Consider the following 18,958-nt stretch of genomic DNA (forward strand, 5'->3'; position numbering starts at 1 on the left):
TCCCGGCACTTCTCGTTTCTTAATATTGTTTTAAAGTTGAATATACAAAGTATGTCTAATCTTCATCGCTATCCTCTTCTTCAGATGATTCTTCTTCAGCTTCTTGTAACCAATTAATGAACTTGCTGGCTCGTTCCCGAAGGGCTAATTCGGCCGCTGACCCGGACTTTGATGCATCCGTTGCATACCATTTCAAAATAGAGTCTTCCTCAACCACGTCCAAGTCATACAGCACTTGCAGTATACCAAGGAATAATCGATTCAATTGCTCATTCTCTGCGCAGTGTTTCTAATAGAGTACACGCATGAGGTGTTGATGCCAAATGGAATAAGCAATCATACATACCTGGAAAAGACGCAATACATGCACTTGATCCTCACGACCATGGGTAACCTTGGTGATCAAAGACGACCATTTCTTAAGCATTGCTCGCACATTGCCTGCAGCGTTTTTGGAGATATCGGCCGAGTCTAAGAGCATGGGAATCATCACCTCGCGTACTTGATCATAAGTGCCATTGTGTGACATGCGTAGACCTGTGATTTCCAAGGCAGTTGTTTCAACGGTGTGGTTTTCATGTAGTGATCGATCGATGGTTTGTGCAATTTCACGCTTGAATTCGGCTTGCTTATGGGCATCTTGTGTATCCCATGCTGCACTAATTGACAAGTTGCCAGCATCAAGCGATTCGTCATCTGATATATCGCCCACTTCAGAAGCGCTCTCGCTCTCATCATCGCTTCCAATCGTGAGATCACCCATTTGGAACGCTAAAGAAAAAGGGTCATTATCAACCAACATCATGATAAAACCTGTTGCTCCATACCTAATGAACCAAGCTTGATATTTCGGATATCCACATCATCATCGTCATTGCTGCGTTCAGTCCAAAAGTAGACATCAGGATGGCTTTCACTGCTAAGTACCCGACCTTGCTCTATAACATGTCATTCAGCTTTTGACATCCCATGTTGCGTACCATTCATAAAGCTTTTACCTGTATCCTCTTCCTCTTCATCACTATCATCAGCGAAAATACTCGACTTGGGTTGAGGGTGCAAGCTCAATCGAGAGTACTTTGGAATCGTTTCATCAGGGCCGATAGTGACACCAACAGAAAGCAAGCATCCTTGGTCGACGATGGTGTTTTCAAGAACAGTGACATTGTTGGCGAGAATGGACCAAGAAACACTGGAATTGGCTGAGATGGTCACGTTGTCCCAAACATATACATTTTCGAGCACGACGTTGTCACTAATGTTGCAGTTGTGTCCAATAATACTGTTGCCAATACGAGCATTCTCACCAATGATTGATCCAGAGCCGATTTGTACATTTTCATCAATGATGCATGATCTACATAGTATCCCATAAGTCACCCATGCCACAAAACATAAGCCATCCTCATCCATTACCGTGATAAAACCACATCTGATGCCTTGTAAATGTTTCCTCGAATGTATTGATACTCGTCTCCATGATGTAAGTTGGTTTCAGGTACAATGGGGAATGTCCAGCGATTGAGCATGTGATTACTACGGGTGGTTGTCAATGCCAATAATCCCTAATCCATACTCCATAGCCCCTACTTACCTGACAGTGTCATATAACTTTTCATTTTGAATGCGCGCAACATAGGGATCGGACACGATCTCTGAATAGATGGTCTTGCCAAGGATATCTGATGTCAATATACCATGCACAAAATCTCTTCGCAGATGCTGCCAATCAAAGTTTTCGGTGAAAAGGGCGGGCACCTTTTTGCATAAACATCTGTCAATGATCCATTCCATTGTAATACATCTCCTCCTCCACTTACCTCAACGGAGCAAATATCCAAGAATGGATCAACCAAATCATTGCGAAACTCGAACTGGGTGTGATTCTCAAAGATTTCGGGTGAGATCTCGATACGGCCTTTGCGTGGAAACTCTTCAACGGGTTCATAAAACAAGCATTGGCTGTTGTTGGGATCGAGAACAAAGACGCTAGACTCATCCTTGGCACGGCTGCTGTGTGTACGAGTTGCTTCCTTGAGGACCATGGTCATGATTGAATTCTTGTCGGTCTTTTTGCGAGCACGATGGGTCTCGAGCACTTTGTCGAGTTTCATGTTGGAGACAAGATCACCAAATGTCAAGATAAAGTCATTGGTGATAAGCTGACGAGAATCAAGCTCACGAAGAGCATCGCCCACAGACATGACTTCGGGTGCTTGAACAATCTGGATATTCAAAGGGCTGGTGGATTGGAGCCAACTTGACTGCCTTTGATATACAACATTGTGTGAGTCGTGGATAGGCTCGAGGTATCATCGTGGCTGCTCCTCCTCCCGACTTACTCGAAATACTCCTTGATCTTGTCAATGTGCGAGGTGCAAACAACAAAGACTTCTTCGACATCGGTCAATGCAAGAATTTCAAGCGTGTATTCAATCAGAGGCACATTGCAAAGAGGCATTAAGCACTACGATAACAAGACTTGTCAACTTTTTCTGATTCACGCTGAGCTGTTCTGAAGGCTTACACGTGGCATGTCATGCGATATAGGAAGGAATCGGTCATCGTAGCTGTCTGTGAGTATCACTGCTTGGAAGGGCTCTTCGCCGTCGTCCTGCCGTTTGTTTTTGGGTGGCATATTTCGGGATAAGTGGGTAAGTGGAAGAGAGAGAGAGAGACGCGAGGCTTCTTGGTTGCCGCGAGTCACGGGTAGGTGTGCTGAAAGCGGGACATTGTTATAGATCCAGAATGACTCAATCCGAGACAATGCACCTATCCCTGTGATCACCACGCGTCCTCTTTTAACATAGACAAAGTACATAACATAGTCCTGAATTCGGTAGTTACATGTAATTTATGACCTTGTTACAATAAAGAAAAGTCGCTACAATATGAGTACACCTTGTTGGATTGAAGCATCAGGCGTAATCAAGGATGGAATATACCCATTTTATAATACATATCGGTAATCTGGATGTCTATCACCTGCCATTGCCTCTCCACCATACTTTTCAATTTCTCTTTGCTTTTCTTCAGGAGTCATCTTGTCTCGTCGTTTGTTTTCACGTGCTAAAAGTAGACGCATACCAATGGCACCAATAATTCGCAAGCAGTGACAGCCGAGAGCAATAGCGTTGCCATGGGTATAATTAGGTGGATCATAATAGATCTGCCCTCCTATTACACCTCCTACCACATTCTTTCATATTCCAATCCTAATAAGCTTCATTGCAACATTGATTGATGAATCATTATCCACTTACTCCAACCATTTCAACTATCGCAACCGCAACGGCACGACGAGAGAGACCTGCACTATTATAAAAGAGCAGCATCATGAGCAAGTAGTTGAGGATGACACCATACCACAAGGCAATAAAACTTACAAGCTATGAGTATACCAAGCAGCTTTGACGGGCGTATTACCAGACTATGAATGGGCCAAGTACAATAAATATCGCTGTTGGAAGCATCCATTGATGCCAATGTTATCATTCTCTTACCGTTCCTATCATAGCTAGGCATACCGCAAAGTATCGTACAGCAATCAGGTGATGTGGTACCAAAACCAACATAAGAAAACCGGCAACTCCAAAGAGATCAGTGAGGACCATCTGATAACCACGTTGGACCCACCTCTCTAAATTTATCGCTTAGCTATAGATTCAAGCATGTGCCATCGATTATTGTATCCATACTTACGACTGATCCAGCCTGAAATGATCGATGTAATAAATTGAATAATGTAAGGCGGAGTAGTCAATGCTTGTGATTCAGCTTTGCCCCAGTTGCCCATGCCGTCTACTAAAGATGGGAGCGCCAAACTTGTACCGTGAGATGGGACGAGACCAACAAGCATCATGAACGTAAATAGGTATAGCTTTGGCTCTCTTAGCACAGAGACGGCTGTTCCCCATGAAAAAGATTCCTGCTCCTGAAACGAGTGATCTGCATACTCACGTCGTTAACATTTCCTATGCCCATGATACATGTATAGGTGCTTCATACCTTCCAATAGATATTTAATAGTCATTCTGCGCTCATCTGTAGTCAGGCATTTGGCGGACTCGGGCGTGTTTGGAACAAACCAGAGGATAAAAAGAGCCAAAAGGATCGCTGGACAACCTTCAATCAAAAACAACCTTGACAAAATTGCTTAGTGTTTGATGGCTCTTTGTTTCAATACTACCCATCTTCCTTTTATTGTATACTTACCATTGCCAAGTATTCAAGGTGTGTGTTGGTATCGTGCTGATACCATATGCAATCAATCCACCGACAGCAGCACCCAAAGCCGAGAACGAATAATAGTAGCCTAAACGTTGGCCGAGTTCTCGCCTTGTAAACCATTTTGCAAAAAAGTATCTAATATCAGCATAGATAACGAGTATTAGTGAAGGTGCTATCTCGCGGTACGATTACTATATAGCGCTTACAGGGCACCAGCCATGAACCCTATATCAAAACATATATAGTTAACCTTGTGCGCCTATGGATCAATACACACGTCTCTCTTACCAGCTTCAAAAGTACCCAGAAGAAGTCGTAGTACCATGAGACCTGCATAGTTGGTTATTGCCGCAACAACCATAGTAAGAGAACCCCACATGCTGACAATGAAATCAGTGATTAACAGCGTGAAAGCCTACCCACAACATTAATAACCACTTACAATGCCAGGAATGAAATCCAGTATACACCATTGAATCGTCGCATCATAAGGTTGGATGGGATGTCTGCAAATACATATCCAAAATAAAAAATGGAGAGGCACCAATTGTATTGCTCAGATGTCATATGCAGGTCTTCAATGATGCCGCCCAATTTGGCGTTGCCGATGATGCCCCTTTGTAAAAACGCAAGTTGTCAACGACGTAAGAAAGGGATGGAGCTTTGTAGGTTGTCCACTGTGGCCCTTACCTATCAAGGTAATTCATGAAATACAATGCGCTCATTGGGAATAGCACGTGGAGAGTAATCTTTCTACACACGTTGAAATGAAAGGTCATTCCACCAAGTCTCAATGAACCACACGTAGGTACCCTTCCTTCCTTACCGAAGCGCCCTTTTTTTGATTTTTTGATCTTCCTCGGATACGACCTCCTCATGGAGTACGGTAACATCAAGATTTGGTTTTTCATTATCGGTCGTCTTGATGTCGTGGTCGTCTGACATGGGATGATATGAGACAAAGAAGAATAAAAGTACAAGGGAAGAAAGAACGAAAGATGGGAAAAAAGGGATGCTTGATCTGCACGGCGTGTGTACCAGAGAAATAATGCTGATATCGGTACAGGCCGCAATGGGTTCCTGGATATAGAGATAGCTCTTCTTAAGGTTATATATGATGGTGATACGATCTTTTTGACAGCTCGCTTTAATTTGTTTGCTGTTTGCAATTTGCAACCTTGTATCGATGCACCATCACATCAACGTATACACTCTGCCCTTCTTGACATCCTTTGAAACGTTCAACATTTGCTGTATACATCAAATAGAGGGAGGAGGTTATGCAAAAATATGCAGCCTTAAACAAGGAGTACAACCGGGATATTTCCATTGTTTAATCTCCTTGTGGGTGTCATTTCGAGTTCTCAGGCGGCTGTCAGCTTAAATCATGCTATTGTATTCACACACACACACGCACATACACGCACGTAATCTCGCCCCGTTCACTTGTGTGCTATATTAATCCTACTACAAGACGTGACGTATGGATTTGTTTCAAACGGATGAGATCAAATAAGGAAATCGGCGGATGTACAGGTGCTGTTGTGGGCTCACGAAATTTACTACATAGCCCAACCTAAGATTGTGGGAACAATGATGTCGTTAAAGTTTGTCGTCATCTTTGTGTGCCAAGAGCATCACTACAGCTCGTTAACAGGATCATTATCGATGCATGTAAAGTTGAGAAATATACGTGTGCGAAACGCAGCGATATCACATGCCACCTAAACGCCGAGGTGCATGACCTTTATTTACAACAATGAATAGCAAGAGCTTGCTGATGCATTAATGGTTCATTGAACGAGGCTGGAAAGCTGGGTTGTAGCCTGCACCACGTTCCATTCTATTGTTTGGTTCTTTGCCATGGATGTTAAGTGTAGGGGTTTGGCCATAGCTTTCCGCTCGTTGTTTCTCACGAAAAGCCTTCTCGCGTTCACGCTCCATCGAGATCATTTGCTGTTGGTCCTCCTCACTCATATCAGCTTCCTCCATACGCTCATCACGATCTCTAAAAACACAAGCATGCGTTAGAGCACTCATCCATTGTTGTATGTATAAGATAACTCACTCGGCAGTAGGCAAAGGGGTGTGGTTGGCTTGCTTGACACGCATACCGCCGACCTTTTCTGAATGTGATGGCGTGTGTGAGTCGATGCAAAAAGAATCATGGCATTTGTACTTACGAGCTGGAGGGTGCATGTCAAGGTTGATGTTTTGGTTAGGTTCACTCATGTTTACGAAAAAGAGAAAGATGATGAAAATGAATGACAAGGGTGCACCCGTTGCTTTTATGCATCGGCTGCATGAATCACCGCCATGCCTTTGGGTCATGCCATTTTCTTTTTTTCTATATGTTTCTGATGACCCCAGGAGAACTATTTATACTACGCTTTATAGCCGGTATTCGTAGTGGTAGCAACGTATACAATCCACCGGTCGTGTTGTAGAATTCATTGCATATGGAGAATCATAGACGTTTATTATGCCATGATGATGACTTTATACACTAAAGTCTTCTTCAGACGTAACATTTTGTATCGATGTTCAACATTAGACGTACAAGGGTATAGCAGTGTCAAATTCAAATGTATTACGGCTTATCATGGTGGTCTTCTTAGTTGCTAGAATTGGCACATAAAAAGAAGTTGGCTGCTACAAGCTCAAGCTGATGCTCTGATACAAACTTGGTAAGATCAAAGCAGCGTCGGTCTTGCTTGTTCTCATGGGCCATGGATTGAAAGTTTTGGTTGGCTGATGGCTGTTTGTATAAGAGAAAAAGGTATCTATGCAATCCAGTGTTGGGGCCTGGGCCTGGGCCAATGTAAGGCGTATGATGTTCTTTGATCTCTGCAACATTCGATCCTGCAAAGCAATGTTGCATTAATACTATATGCCATTATTACAGGTTTCATTGTGCCATACCTGAAATGTTGACGGCTATCCAATGTCTCCATGGGCCAAATTGGTGATCAGTGGTGGATGGTGCATCAGGGTCGGTCTATGGTTCACTTTTTGTGTTACAATCTGCTTACATATGCCGAATCTTCCCAAGGTGCAACGCGTTCTCTTTTTTTTACCATGACCAACGTATACGATGCTTCTGGTTCGGGAGGAACAAAAAAGATCTCTGGAGCTTGGGATGTTTCATCGGTCGTCAAAGTATTGCCTAATGTCACTTCACGATCATTTGGATAGGTCACTTGCAACAGAGTCGAAGGAGAGAAACTTTCATTGATCACTGAGAGGAAGTATCCATTTTATCAGTACCCCTAATAACGTGTGGACCATAACGGGTGATGTATACTACCTTCAGGAATGAGGTTAGCTTTTTGTAAAGCACCTTTGAGATTCATATCAGTGGTCAAAAGCGGCATGATGTAATGTTATTCAAGAGTGTGAAGAAAAGAGAAAGGAAGAAAGGGACCCAAATCTCACGGAAGCAACCTAAATTTGTGAATACCCGAAATCGCCGAGGATGGCAATGGCTGATGATGATGCATGAAGTTGTTACACGAGATGATGTGTCCTCTTTATTTTACACCTTTTAGGATGGGGTATGATTTACGTCGTTATTGTATGATTCATAGACTCTTTGTATTGGCATCCATAATGTTGTCCCTGATGGGTCTCTACGTAGTCGTTCCCGCATTTCCACAACAAAGGGCGTGATGTCTTCGATCGAAATGACCCACTCGGTTGCATAGCGCCGCAATGTTTCGCCACGTAAACCCAGCTGGATGGCACGTCGTTGTAGTCGTTGAGGTGTCAACGCTGGTACATAATCCGGATCCCATTGAAGACGCACCTCGCCACTTGTTTTGAGCTGCTCAAAGTTTTCCTTTGTGCCATGGATTTCTTGGACATACTTGCTACCCACTGCATTCGCCACAATAGAATCAAATCCTGCACGCTTCATTTTGATGGCCAATGTGCGCTCTTGACGAGATTTTGTGTTCCACCCGCTCCTGTATTGCATCCATGCAAAGCTGGTCTTGATCCAGGACATGCGACTAAAGCTGAAAGCATCACCACCAAAACGCTGGTGCTTGACAGCATACTCAGCAATCTCAGGTGAATAAGCTTGGTATACTACAATCGAATCCTCGTCAAAATGTCCAATAATATAGTTTCCTATAGAGGGTAACCCTTGTTCTTGCTTGTAAGGCTCAATGGTAAGAGTATGAGGAGGAAAAGTTGATGGTTGTATTGATGACATTGTGATTTAGCACCCCTTTTCTCTCTCTATTGTTGCTTCCCAATATATACTACTCTCATCCTTACTGCGCCACAACACTGATAAAAGAAATCACTTGTGCCACCCAACCAACCGCAGCATGTTACTCAATACTAGAAGATATTTACAAAGTACGATAATGTGGAATAGGGGAATGGTTATCATCATTTACAACGTGTTGGCATCCAGGGAACGTTGAATAGCTGCATAAGCGAGAAAAATGGAATGATCATGCATCTCTTGTGTGGGATCGGGCGTATCATTTTGTGGAAGTATAAGCTCATGATCCATTGGGATTGAATCGTCATCCTGCTGTTGTGTCGTTTGTGGTGATGTTGGCACGTGTTCTTCTGGTGCAGAGCGAATGATAGCTAACTCAACTTGGCCTAGACGATCGATCAATGGTCTCCTTGGTGACGACGATAGATTGGATAAAAGTTCTGCAAATGGTGTGATTCCACATCCTTTCAATCCAATCATCTCGAGCCCTTCACTATGCTGGATTAGCTTGCGTACACCTCCTTGAGAGACACCTTCGCAATATGAAATGTCGAGAAATCGAAGCTGAGGTAGATGATGTTGGATCGCATCCAAAGAAATGTCGGTGATAGCACAAGCCATAAGTGTCAAGTATTCAAGATGGGGGTGAAGTTGAACAAATTGGACCACAGCATCATCACCAATCTGATTACGACCGGTTACAGAGAATGATGTGAGTGCTGGAATGATCGTTTGTCCCGTTTCATCATCCACAGTAAGGTGTTGCATAAACTCATTCATTGATCCTTGGTCGCTGCATACAATGTCGAGATGTTTGAGACGATGAAAAGCGCGGAGATCGTAAGCTGTATCCTGCGCATTGAGCCATTTGCACCCTGATAAATCCAAGTACTCGAGTGGGCACTCTGCAAATGGTAATAGTGTCATAGAATTGAGCTTGGAACAGTCTCGTAACGTCAATCGTCGTAAGCGCTTGCAACGTCCAAGGTAATGTGCTGAACGGTAGGTGATATCGGCTCTCTCAAGCTGCAGCTCTTGTAGTTGCTGGCAAAGTTCTGGTAGCTTGCAAATACTCTTGTCAGTCAATCGTTCTGCATTCTCGACAATGAACTCTTCAAGCTGTGGCATGTATTGAACAAGGTTGATGCAATCATGGTCCCCAATGCTGTGTGTGTCGACATCCACTTTGAAACGTCGTACCCAATGGCCGAGTGGTTTGCGACTAGATGCCAAGCATCTCACGAACTTTGAAAACTGGTTGTTTTGAGACAAGTCGGGTGCTCTCCAAAGCAGTGGTATAGCTCCTTCGTTAAAGTGTTTGCAAGTCAATGCGCATTGGAATAAGTCATATTGGGAAGGTAGGACTTGAAAGATCAAAGCTAGGATTTCGGGAGGAAGGTCGTTGATTTTCATGCTGTGATACAAGGAAGCGAAAGAGAGGCGACTCCTCCATATGAGCAGATGCCCAAATACAAATACCCCATTTATTGATAACCGTATATCTATGTACTAGACGTAAAGGTACACACACACACACACACACACCCATATCTATATACTTGCCCCATAGCATCAATGATCATGTGATTTGGCATCTTTGTATAAAGCCCACTATAATTTCCCAGAGGCGCCCTTGAATACCGACAACCTTTTATGTCTCCTCTCTTCGTTCACAATGGCCGTGTCAAAGATCCGCACAGTTGCTTGCTTGCATCCATCAAGTAGACCTTCCTTGTCGTCACCTCACATTCAAATCAACACCTTCGCTTCGGAATCTTTTATCACTATCGACAATCCACCTGGTAGGCTCTCTTTCAACACTCGTTTATGCTCCTAGATCGTACTGATCGTTATACATAAGACATTACCGCGTTTGGACAAATCAGGTACTTGACGACAGTAAACCCCTTCGTCTACGTATCAACGGACTCATTGTGCGCATATGTAGACAACGATACAACTTCTCTCGGTGTGTAACACAACCTGAACAGTGCAAACCTGAAGTCGAAGATCTGGTTCAAAAGGCTCTTGAAGGTATGTACCGTATTTCATGATAGCGATGATAGAGGGTTCTCATACTACATGATGCAGGATACAATTCGGCTGCAGTTTTCATGAGCACGGGGTAAGCATTCTTCGATGGGGATGGGGTGAGTCGAAGAGTATTGATGACATGATGATATCTAGGCCTTTGGATCCATTCACGAGCAGGTAGGCGTCATATGGCTTTGTGGTCTATCCTTATACCTTTAACAATGAAACCTAGACAAACAATCCTTCATCAGCTTTTATCTTACCTCGATGAGCAGCTCAACTACGTGAACGAATCAAGGAAAAGGGATGGGAAACGAAGCATTCAATTGGATTATGCGTGAGTATATTATCATTTAGGGAAATTAGACATTTTACATTTACATGAACCAATTTAGCTTCCTAGGTTTTGGTGACAACAACAACTGCTACGATCTACGGGCGGACCGCAAATTGAAGAGTAAGTCCATCCTTTGTTCTTCATTTCATTGTGCTTACATCGATGACAAAGAGCAATACATTGGCGAGCACGGATTGGATACCATTATGCGAAGAGTCAACAACGCCAATGACATTTGGAAGAATACCAAAGAAGGATCACGAGTGCCCTTTGTTTTGAGGCTTCGGTTATCGGATGATCGCCATTTCCTTGGAACGTTGACCATTATCGACTTGTTATTCCCATGGCGTCAGCCGTCAGCTGTCGGTGATCAGCATTATGCATTCCAAGACCTTGGTAAACACCTATCCATCATACATTATCCTTGTAGCTGATTCCATATTCGTTATTTCAGTGCAAGTTCTTAACGACTACGCGGATTTGGAGTTCGAAGGCAGCATCAGCAACTCAACGAATCATTTGCTCACCAAGATCACAGCTGAATGCTTTTGTGGACCATGCAAGACAGCCGTTTTTGCGTACATTAATGTGAGTGCATAATATGACATAGATCCCATCTTTATCTAACATTGCATACAGGAATATCCCGACAACGTGGTGAGAGATACGATCGATACCTTGGAGCTCATGCAGACAGTGCGGAGAATAAGGACCGTTGCCATACGCAATACGGTGGACAACCGAATGATCGACGTGTATAAGCAGCAATTGAACACCTTGCAACGCAAATATGAATCGGAGCATGTAAGTATACTTGTAGAATTCCTATTATTACAAGGTTACTGATTTTCTTAAAGATTAGAGCAAGCAATCTTGAGACCGAGTTGAATAACGCTGTTCAGCAACTCAATGTTAAGGATATGGACCTTCATCGAGTCGAAGTCGACGAGGCACGCGCACGGCATGAATCGGACGAAACAAGGAAGATGATGGAGAATCAATTGGAGAAGGTAGGATCTGGATAGAGAGAGTGTGTGTTTGTTTCCAGCAGCATGTTATGATGGATGGCTTTAATGGATGTTTGTTATGTAGATGGGGCGTCGTCTGGAATTGGAAAGGTTGAAAGCTGTTTATGAAGAGTCAAAACATGTCACCAAGGCTATAGAATTGGATGGGAAAATCATTCGGCTCAGGTCTACCCTATGTAAGTTTGGATGTGATGGAATCAAAACTAGGCGGAATGCTAAATTGACACTTTCATATGTAGTTTGTGCCAGTGCTGCTAGCGTGAAACACCAAGAAGATCTACAAAACGCCTATGCCAGAATCCAAAAAGATGAGCAAATCATGCAAGAACAGCTTTCGGTCATTCATCAACAGGACACTACGATTCAAGACATGAAGGTATAATATAGGGAAAGTGAAGGTATATGATTACAGAAAAGCTGACGCTAAGACTCGTAGGATGCAAAGACAGCAGCTGATGAAGAAAAAGAGCGTCTAACACAAGTCGTTGAATCGCTGAATGTAAGTAACTATGGGAGGTGTTGGAGAAGAGGTGTTAAACATGTATTTTATATATCTGTAGGATGAAATTGAGAAACGGCAGAATGAGCTGGATAACAAAAAGGCGGTCCTTGATAAAAAGATGAACACCATTCGTCGACAAAAGGTAAACAAGGAGCTGAGCGGAGCCATAGAGCATTACTGATACCTTAATCTAGGAGGCTCTTCAACAAGCAAGGCAGCGTTTAGACGATCAGGATGAGCTGCTTGAATTGAAGCAATCAGCGATCAAATCGAAAGATGATCATGTCACAAGATTGCGTGTGAGTGGATGAGAATGACGAAAGCTAGCAGAAATCACTTGCTGATCCATATCATAGGAGCTCCTTGAAAGAAAGCAAAAGCAGCAACGAAAATCTGAAAAGAAGGCGGTGGATGGAAAGACACTGGAGGATCTCGAAATGCTTGTTGAATCTCTCAAGGTATCATATATTTATGGAATACAACATGGGCTTGACTTCGAGATTTGTTAACAATGAATTACAGGGTGATCTTGCAGAAGCGGAGGATGGGAAAAAGGCTCTAGAAAAAGTCATCCACGAAGCGAAAGAGCGTGCAAAATCGCAAGAGAAGACTTTGAGAGCACAGGAGGTAAGTGTCATGTAGAGCTATTTTATTGTGCAATGCAAATACTCACTATCTTTTCTTAGAGGACATTGACTAAAGCAGAAAAGCAACAAGCTGACTATAAACATGCTCAGGTACATATCATAGGTTGTAATGCTTTAAGGAATATCACTTGTACTAATTCACGATGTAGGAGGCAGTGAAACAACTTGAAGGCGAGAAACGGAGATTTATGACTGAAATATCTCGTTTCACCAGGACGTCGAGCTTGATGGAAGATCGAATACGCCAACTGGAGAGGGAGAATTACAACCTTGTGAATGGATTATCAAAGGGATCGGGCGAACAAGAAGCACGAAATAAGGAGGAGGAGCAGCCACAACCACAACAACAGCAACAACATGGTAACAACGACGCTCATATTGTGGATGACACATTTGAAGAGCATGCAGTGGAATCCCCATCAGCTACCAACAAACCAGTGGCCAGGAGTCTTTCTCGTAAATTGAAGCAGATGAAGCAACAAGGAAACAGCAGCAAAGCTACCAACAAAAAGGGAACTCCTCGTCGTGAGCAACAAACTTCATCATCACCAGAACCAATTTTACTATCAGAAGCTGACCAGTCACCGATTTTGGAGTATCTCGGTAGCGATTTTGAGCCTGTTTTGCGATTACCAAATGTCGGCGTTGGTGAGAATGGTGATGATGACACGCCACTCGTCGATCGTTCAGTTACCGAAGAGATGAAAAATGTTGAAGATCATCGAGATAATAATCAATCCAACACAATGGATACACAACAACATGAAGGACCAAATACTCGACAAAAGAATCGACGAGACGATAATCAACCCCGTGTTGTTTCAGCTTCTCAAGATGCTACGCTGGATACACAGCAATCTGATGGACCAAACACTCAACAAACGAATCAACAAGATGATATCCAATCTAGCGCTGTTGTACCCTCTCAGGATGATACAGTGGATACTCAACAATCGATATCATTGGAGAATTCACAACCCGAATATCCCCAACAAAGGCAACGACGTCAAACCAGGAAACGAAGAAGACTTGCTGATCTAAAGAAAAGAGAGGTCGAGGATTATGAAGGAGATCTTAGTCCATTGTCCAAAGTACAACGTCTCATTAACGACAACGATAAAAAATAGTAGTGTACCTTGTGTAAAAATTTGTACCATATATACCTTTATAGCATAATATGAATCATGTGTTGCTTTTTCTTTTTACCTCGAATGTTGTTCTGTCACACAAAATACACCGAGTGCATGGTCTCATCATCCAATGACGCATATAAATGTACCTAAATAGGTGAATAATGTCAAATAGCTTGTGCATGCATGTAAAGCACATGATGGTCTTATAGGTTGTGGTATAAAGTTTGAAGAGGATTATGGTCATATTACGCACTTTGGTATAGCTTACATACCTATCCTGCTCAGCATAGCTCAGCATGACAAAATTGCGCTCTTACCCCCGTTGTACTGTCGCGGTGATCTTTGATACCCGGTTGACGGGAGTACCTGATCGTCATCTTTGTATCTCAATTTGGCATTGTGTAACAACTCTATGACGCCATAGAAGATCTTACGCTGAGCCACCCACGATTTCTTTCCTCCCCACATTTGTGAATACCATATAAAAGAGTAATCGATTTACCGTTTTTCCTTGTGCAGATCACTATTACACTACGATGAAGTATGCAAACATTCAAATACCTCCCAGCGAGGAAGACGGCGTTACATTCCCAAAACTGAACAATGTTGTCACGATCGAGAATTGCTTCTATTACATCTCATTAATGGAGCGGTTCCTCCAATACAAGAGCACCTTGGGACCTGATCTTGTTAAAATAATGCTTTCCCGTGCCGAGGTGCGCTATACACGTTGGCTACGATATATCCAGGACCAATACAAAGCAAGCCAAGAACCCGAGATAATTCCGCCCCCTTTAGGTAAAAGCCAATGCATCGTTTAGCTTCAATGTATGGGTGGTAGTCTAACTTTTCAAAGACGTTGCTTACATGTGGCATGCCCATATGCTTAGTCCTTTCCGTTATTTTGAAGACCTTGCACGTAACGTTCAATTTCAATCTTTCAAAGCAGACTTCCCGTTGAAACTTTTGGTAAGCACACACCAAAACAGAAACCACCCTCGGCTGCATGTTCACGTGAAGATTAACTTTGATAAATCCATTTAGCATACCAATGGATTGATGCCAGAGCCAAGTGCGAAAGATCTTCAAGTTTGGAAAGAGCTTTATGGTGATGATGAGCCATATAATCTTACAGCCGACAATGTGAGCAAGGGCGATTTCACTATGGAGTGTAGCTTCTGCAACAAGGACATGATTTGTTCATGGTTTGTAGCTCATGCATCTCATCAAATGCAAGTAACACAAAACTCATGTTTCTTTTTATGCAGGCCGCAATACACCAATTGGCGTTTTGATCCCAACGTGAGCATCCAATGCCACCATTGTCATGAAGAAACAACCGTATACACCGTCTCACTAAGGAATTTTGCAGTGGATGTAGAACGTACAGGATGTCGACTAGCGTAAGCAGTGACAGGGTTGAGTCATTATGAACGTTTAGCTAAGATACTTTGTGTAGCGGCACATTGCTTAGACGTAATGGATCATTGCGTTTGATAGATTATCCTGAATCTCGCGCCATGGACCAACTTGTTGAAATCGGCAAGAGATTATATCCCACAACGGGTCTCTTTGATCCGAAGGACTCGATCGATGACTTAATAGAAAAGATCGAAGCTTGTTCAAAGGAGAAGGATTGCACCTTCCCTCACCTCACAACTCGTAAGTATATTCGCATGGCATGTATCATATTACGTATCCATGCTCATGCGGCGTATGACCACATTAGGCATTGTTGGTTGCATTCGATCGGCTTACCATGGCAACCCATCTCCATTTTCTATCGACTTGATTCAGGCGGTTGGGCGACAGCATGACTTTAATCATAAGGCAACACAAGTAGTCAATTGGCAGGTTCCCTTTGGTATTGGTCGCGGCATTCGGCAATACTACAAGTTTCTTACTATGATGAGGCGTCATCGTGGCGAAATATTGGTGCCCACTCTCGAGATTGGTATGTACATACATAGATCCTCGGTAATAACAATACTATCATCATGTCAAGTTAACACGCCCTGAAAAGATCTTGCATGGCACACCCATATGCTTCACCCACAAAAGTACCGAGAATACACATTACAGCGAGTGAGGCAGTATGTCAATCACGATGACAATATCGATCCCGTCCAATTGGCCAAATTTGAAGCGACAACCAACAAATTATGGAAGAAAAGCTACAAGGGCAAGAACTTGCTTAATGACAAGGTTTGTGTAATGGAACATGAAACGATTGTTCTCGTGCGCTAACCCTGTATGCTTATTAGGATAACGATCAGCCAATGGATGACGGTGGAGGAAGAAGTTTGTTTAACAAAATCAAAGGAGCAGTGCTCGCCGACGATCCAGGTGATTTTGTTTATGGAAATCTTCCAGATGGCATTGTCATCGTAGCACCAGGGTAAGTGTGCAATCACAATGAAGCATACAAATGATGTCATTATTTGACAATCCTCGTTTGCCATATAGTGAAACGGATTTGCATCTTGATTCAAGTTGTCATGATCGACGTAAGGGTTACCCTAATCATTGCATATGCATCGTGTATTCATGGCCTTTATAGGAAACGTGGGAGCGCTTTATCAAATTTATCGTGAATCGGCTGATGCACAAGCTACCACGTATGACGCTGTTCAAGGCACTGGCTACGGCTACATTGGGTAATGACATCCCCAACGTCTTTTCGTCACCATGTACTAAACCTTCTCATAGCAAGATCAATTGTGCAGCATCAAACATTGGTACCGATGAAACGAATAAGACGTGAGTAGTATATAATGTTCTAAGCACAATGGCTCAGTACATGACTCTAACTCGCGCTTATAGTATAAGTACGCACATCGGAAAAGGTCGAAAGCATAGCAAGGTGATTGCGTACTGATATAATGATATGCTTTTATAGACGAATCCTCAGCACCTGACAAAGAAGTATACTGGCACAAAGGTAAGAAAACCGCTTTATCCCGTTTTAAAGTATGTAACTAATATCACACGCATGAATTCAGATATGCGACTATCCTCAAAGAGCATTTGGGTCGTGGCCCGTCATACCAAGCTGACAACTGGATCAGAGAAAACCACCATAAGCCCTGAAGTAGCCAGTCAATTGGGTGAGCTTACTAGCTACGGTGGTAACAACAAAGGCGGCTGTGCTGGTGGTGGATGTGCTGGTGGCGGCTGTGCTGGAGGACCGGGTATTCCTTTCCAAGGCTATGTGTCTGGTGCCTTTTAATGGAATAGGCAATTGGTAGACCATCCAGTAAAAAGAATAAAGCGAGTTTTACTGAATGTTTCAAATGGACTGTAATGAAAAGATCAACTCATCTTTGTATCAGAAAAGGCATATACTTCTTACAAGACCAATAATGAAATCACATCCTTTATTCCATCTAGTAAGCTATACTATCCATCATCCACAAGCAAGCAAGAAGGGGATTAAGCTAGCAAGGTCCAAGTGGGGCAATAAACAATGTTTTATTTCGTCTAGCTGCATTGTCACGATCGTCGTCGTCGTAAGATAATGGAATCTTGCAGGCCTCCTTGTAGATGTCAGCGAGATATGGAGGGGGGCAATCAGGTAACATCATCTTGGCAAGGGAAGGCAACCCACGCTTGTTTGTGTCATTGTTGTAATCATCGCCATTGTCGTATCCATCGTAATCGTCATCATTATCGTCATTGTCGTAATCATTGTAATCATTGTCAACCTCGTAATCGTCGTCATTTTAAATAAAAAAGCAAGCCTATAGAGTCTTTGACGCGATCCAAGAAGCTTTTCCAACACACTTGGCTAGTGCAGAGCGACGCAGCGGCCACTTGATACAGGCTGGGACTTGAATTTAAAGAGATGATGATGCCCCCAAGTTACATTGCCTGACCAAAGAACCCTATTCAATTCATTATCAGCACACATACACAATAAACGCCCTTTTTCATTGTTTGTTTCATTGCACTTGCCTTTTCCATATACACAAAGACCCGTTGTTGTTGGTTACTGGAAACCGAACACCATGGTGTAGGGTAGTTAAAGCCGAAACAAAACCCCAAACGAGCCCACGTCTTGAGACTCAACTTGCCCTCTATACAAGCTAACACGTCAATGGAACAAGTTCTGCTGCAACATTGGACTCTGAATGTACCTGTTGACACCAAGCGTAGAGCGGGAATAGCAACGAACAAGAGGAAGCAACCATGTCGCCATGGCTACCACCATCCACCCACACGCTCATTCCTCAGCACTTGGACACGCTCACTCCCTGACAATGCATGTTCAGAACTACATTAATACCTCACAGCCAACAAGAGCACTCTTTGATAACACATTACCTACCTTGATCGCAATGTCGTGAATGGAATAAGGAAAGGTGGGAGAAAAAGAAGAGAAGCGTTGTCTCAAGTCGTGGAGCTGCTGTCCCCCAAGTTTAAATCCCCCTACTGCTATTACACTGAGGCCACTCATCAATTACCCTATACACACCATCCACCTATCATGATAATCACCCTCACGATAGACAACAGGTACACGTAAATAAAAGAAATGATGATCCTCACGTATAGCAAAAGGGTGTGTGCCATTTTACACTCTACATGATAATGATGATCCAACAACAGCCATTGCCTTACTATCAGGTCAACTCGAATCAAGAAAGTTGAATGGTGGAGATGATGGGCTGGAGCAAGACAATCGTTCGTATGCATTGGATTGGACAACAAAGGTGAATGGGAGGACTAAGGTTATTAGCTGGCATTTTGAACTATTCCTAGATAGTGTACAAGAATCATGCATCGCCTGTGCTGAATGACTCAAGTTACACAA

General features: G+C 43.1%; 8 protein-coding genes across 8 annotated transcripts; 2 read left to right on the forward strand and 6 right to left on the reverse strand.

Annotated features, from left to right (window-relative positions):
* Positions 1–55: 55 nt before the first annotated feature.
* Positions 56–2,638, reverse strand: O0I10_010766 (uncharacterized protein; the record flags this gene model as incomplete). Its single annotated transcript, XM_058490741.1, has 9 exons — positions 56–289; positions 347–771; positions 828–938; positions 999–1,357; positions 1,417–1,536; positions 1,595–1,758; positions 1,821–2,268; positions 2,343–2,467; positions 2,528–2,638. The coding sequence occupies 9 exons, from the start codon at positions 2,636–2,638 to the stop codon at positions 56–58; spliced, it is 2,097 nt and encodes a 698-aa protein (XP_058338530.1).
* A 312-nt stretch (positions 2,639–2,950) lies between these two features.
* O0I10_010767 (uncharacterized protein) lies at positions 2,951–5,175 on the reverse strand (the record flags this gene model as incomplete). Its single annotated transcript, XM_058490742.1, has 12 exons — positions 2,951–3,199; positions 3,264–3,315; positions 3,387–3,430; positions 3,504–3,640; positions 3,703–3,948; positions 4,009–4,142; positions 4,216–4,365; positions 4,437–4,455; positions 4,519–4,610; positions 4,673–4,846; positions 4,921–4,983; positions 5,057–5,175. The coding sequence occupies 12 exons, from the start codon at positions 5,173–5,175 to the stop codon at positions 2,951–2,953; spliced, it is 1,479 nt and encodes a 492-aa protein (XP_058338531.1).
* Positions 5,176–6,015: 840 nt separating this feature from the next.
* Positions 6,016–6,462, reverse strand: O0I10_010768 (uncharacterized protein; the record flags this gene model as incomplete). The annotated part of the gene is made up of 3 exons (XM_058490743.1): positions 6,016–6,238; positions 6,299–6,356; positions 6,414–6,462. 3 exons carry the CDS (start codon positions 6,460–6,462, stop codon positions 6,016–6,018), a joined length of 330 nt encoding a protein of 109 aa, XP_058338532.1.
* Positions 6,463–6,844: 382 nt separating this feature from the next.
* Positions 6,845–7,604, reverse strand: O0I10_010769 (uncharacterized protein; the record flags this gene model as incomplete). Its single annotated transcript, XM_058490744.1, has 4 exons — positions 6,845–7,092; positions 7,153–7,228; positions 7,308–7,468; positions 7,538–7,604. The coding sequence occupies 4 exons, from the start codon at positions 7,602–7,604 to the stop codon at positions 6,845–6,847; spliced, it is 552 nt and encodes a 183-aa protein (XP_058338533.1).
* A 170-nt stretch (positions 7,605–7,774) lies between these two features.
* O0I10_010770 (uncharacterized protein) lies at positions 7,775–8,446 on the reverse strand (the record flags this gene model as incomplete). Its single annotated transcript, XM_058490745.1, has 1 exon — positions 7,775–8,446. The coding sequence occupies one exon, from the start codon at positions 8,444–8,446 to the stop codon at positions 7,775–7,777; it is 672 nt and encodes a 223-aa protein (XP_058338534.1).
* A 186-nt stretch (positions 8,447–8,632) lies between these two features.
* O0I10_010771 (uncharacterized protein) lies at positions 8,633–9,877 on the reverse strand (the record flags this gene model as incomplete). The annotated part of the gene is made up of 1 exon (XM_058490746.1): positions 8,633–9,877. One exon carries the CDS (start codon positions 9,875–9,877, stop codon positions 8,633–8,635), a length of 1,245 nt encoding a protein of 414 aa, XP_058338535.1.
* A 262-nt stretch (positions 9,878–10,139) lies between these two features.
* Positions 10,140–14,139, forward strand: O0I10_010772 (uncharacterized protein; the record flags this gene model as incomplete). Its single annotated transcript, XM_058490747.1, has 20 exons — positions 10,140–10,266; positions 10,326–10,350; positions 10,413–10,498; positions 10,556–10,589; positions 10,652–10,675; positions 10,731–10,835; positions 10,894–10,955; positions 11,007–11,231; positions 11,290–11,423; positions 11,475–11,639; positions 11,693–11,845; positions 11,928–12,039; positions 12,103–12,239; positions 12,300–12,362; positions 12,424–12,507; positions 12,560–12,664; positions 12,722–12,823; positions 12,888–12,992; positions 13,052–13,102; positions 13,162–14,139. The coding sequence occupies 20 exons, from the start codon at positions 10,140–10,142 to the stop codon at positions 14,137–14,139; spliced, it is 2,877 nt and encodes a 958-aa protein (XP_058338536.1).
* Positions 14,140–14,681: 542 nt separating this feature from the next.
* O0I10_010773 (uncharacterized protein) lies at positions 14,682–17,374 on the forward strand (the record flags this gene model as incomplete). Its single annotated transcript, XM_058490748.1, has 14 exons — positions 14,682–14,943; positions 15,002–15,114; positions 15,190–15,350; positions 15,414–15,548; positions 15,605–15,807; positions 15,875–16,099; positions 16,169–16,350; positions 16,410–16,543; positions 16,612–16,652; positions 16,706–16,802; positions 16,855–16,905; positions 16,969–16,973; positions 17,045–17,086; positions 17,148–17,374. 14 exons carry the CDS (start codon positions 14,682–14,684, stop codon positions 17,372–17,374), a joined length of 1,878 nt encoding a protein of 625 aa, XP_058338537.1.
* Between the last annotated feature and the right edge of the window lie 1,584 nt (positions 17,375–18,958).

The sequence above is a fragment of the Lichtheimia ornata genome (assembly GCF_029851405.1).
Source record: "Lichtheimia ornata isolate CBS 291.66 chromosome Unknown scaffold00075, whole genome shotgun sequence".
Taxonomy (NCBI): Eukaryota; Fungi; Mucoromycota; class Mucoromycetes; order Mucorales; family Lichtheimiaceae; genus Lichtheimia; species Lichtheimia ornata.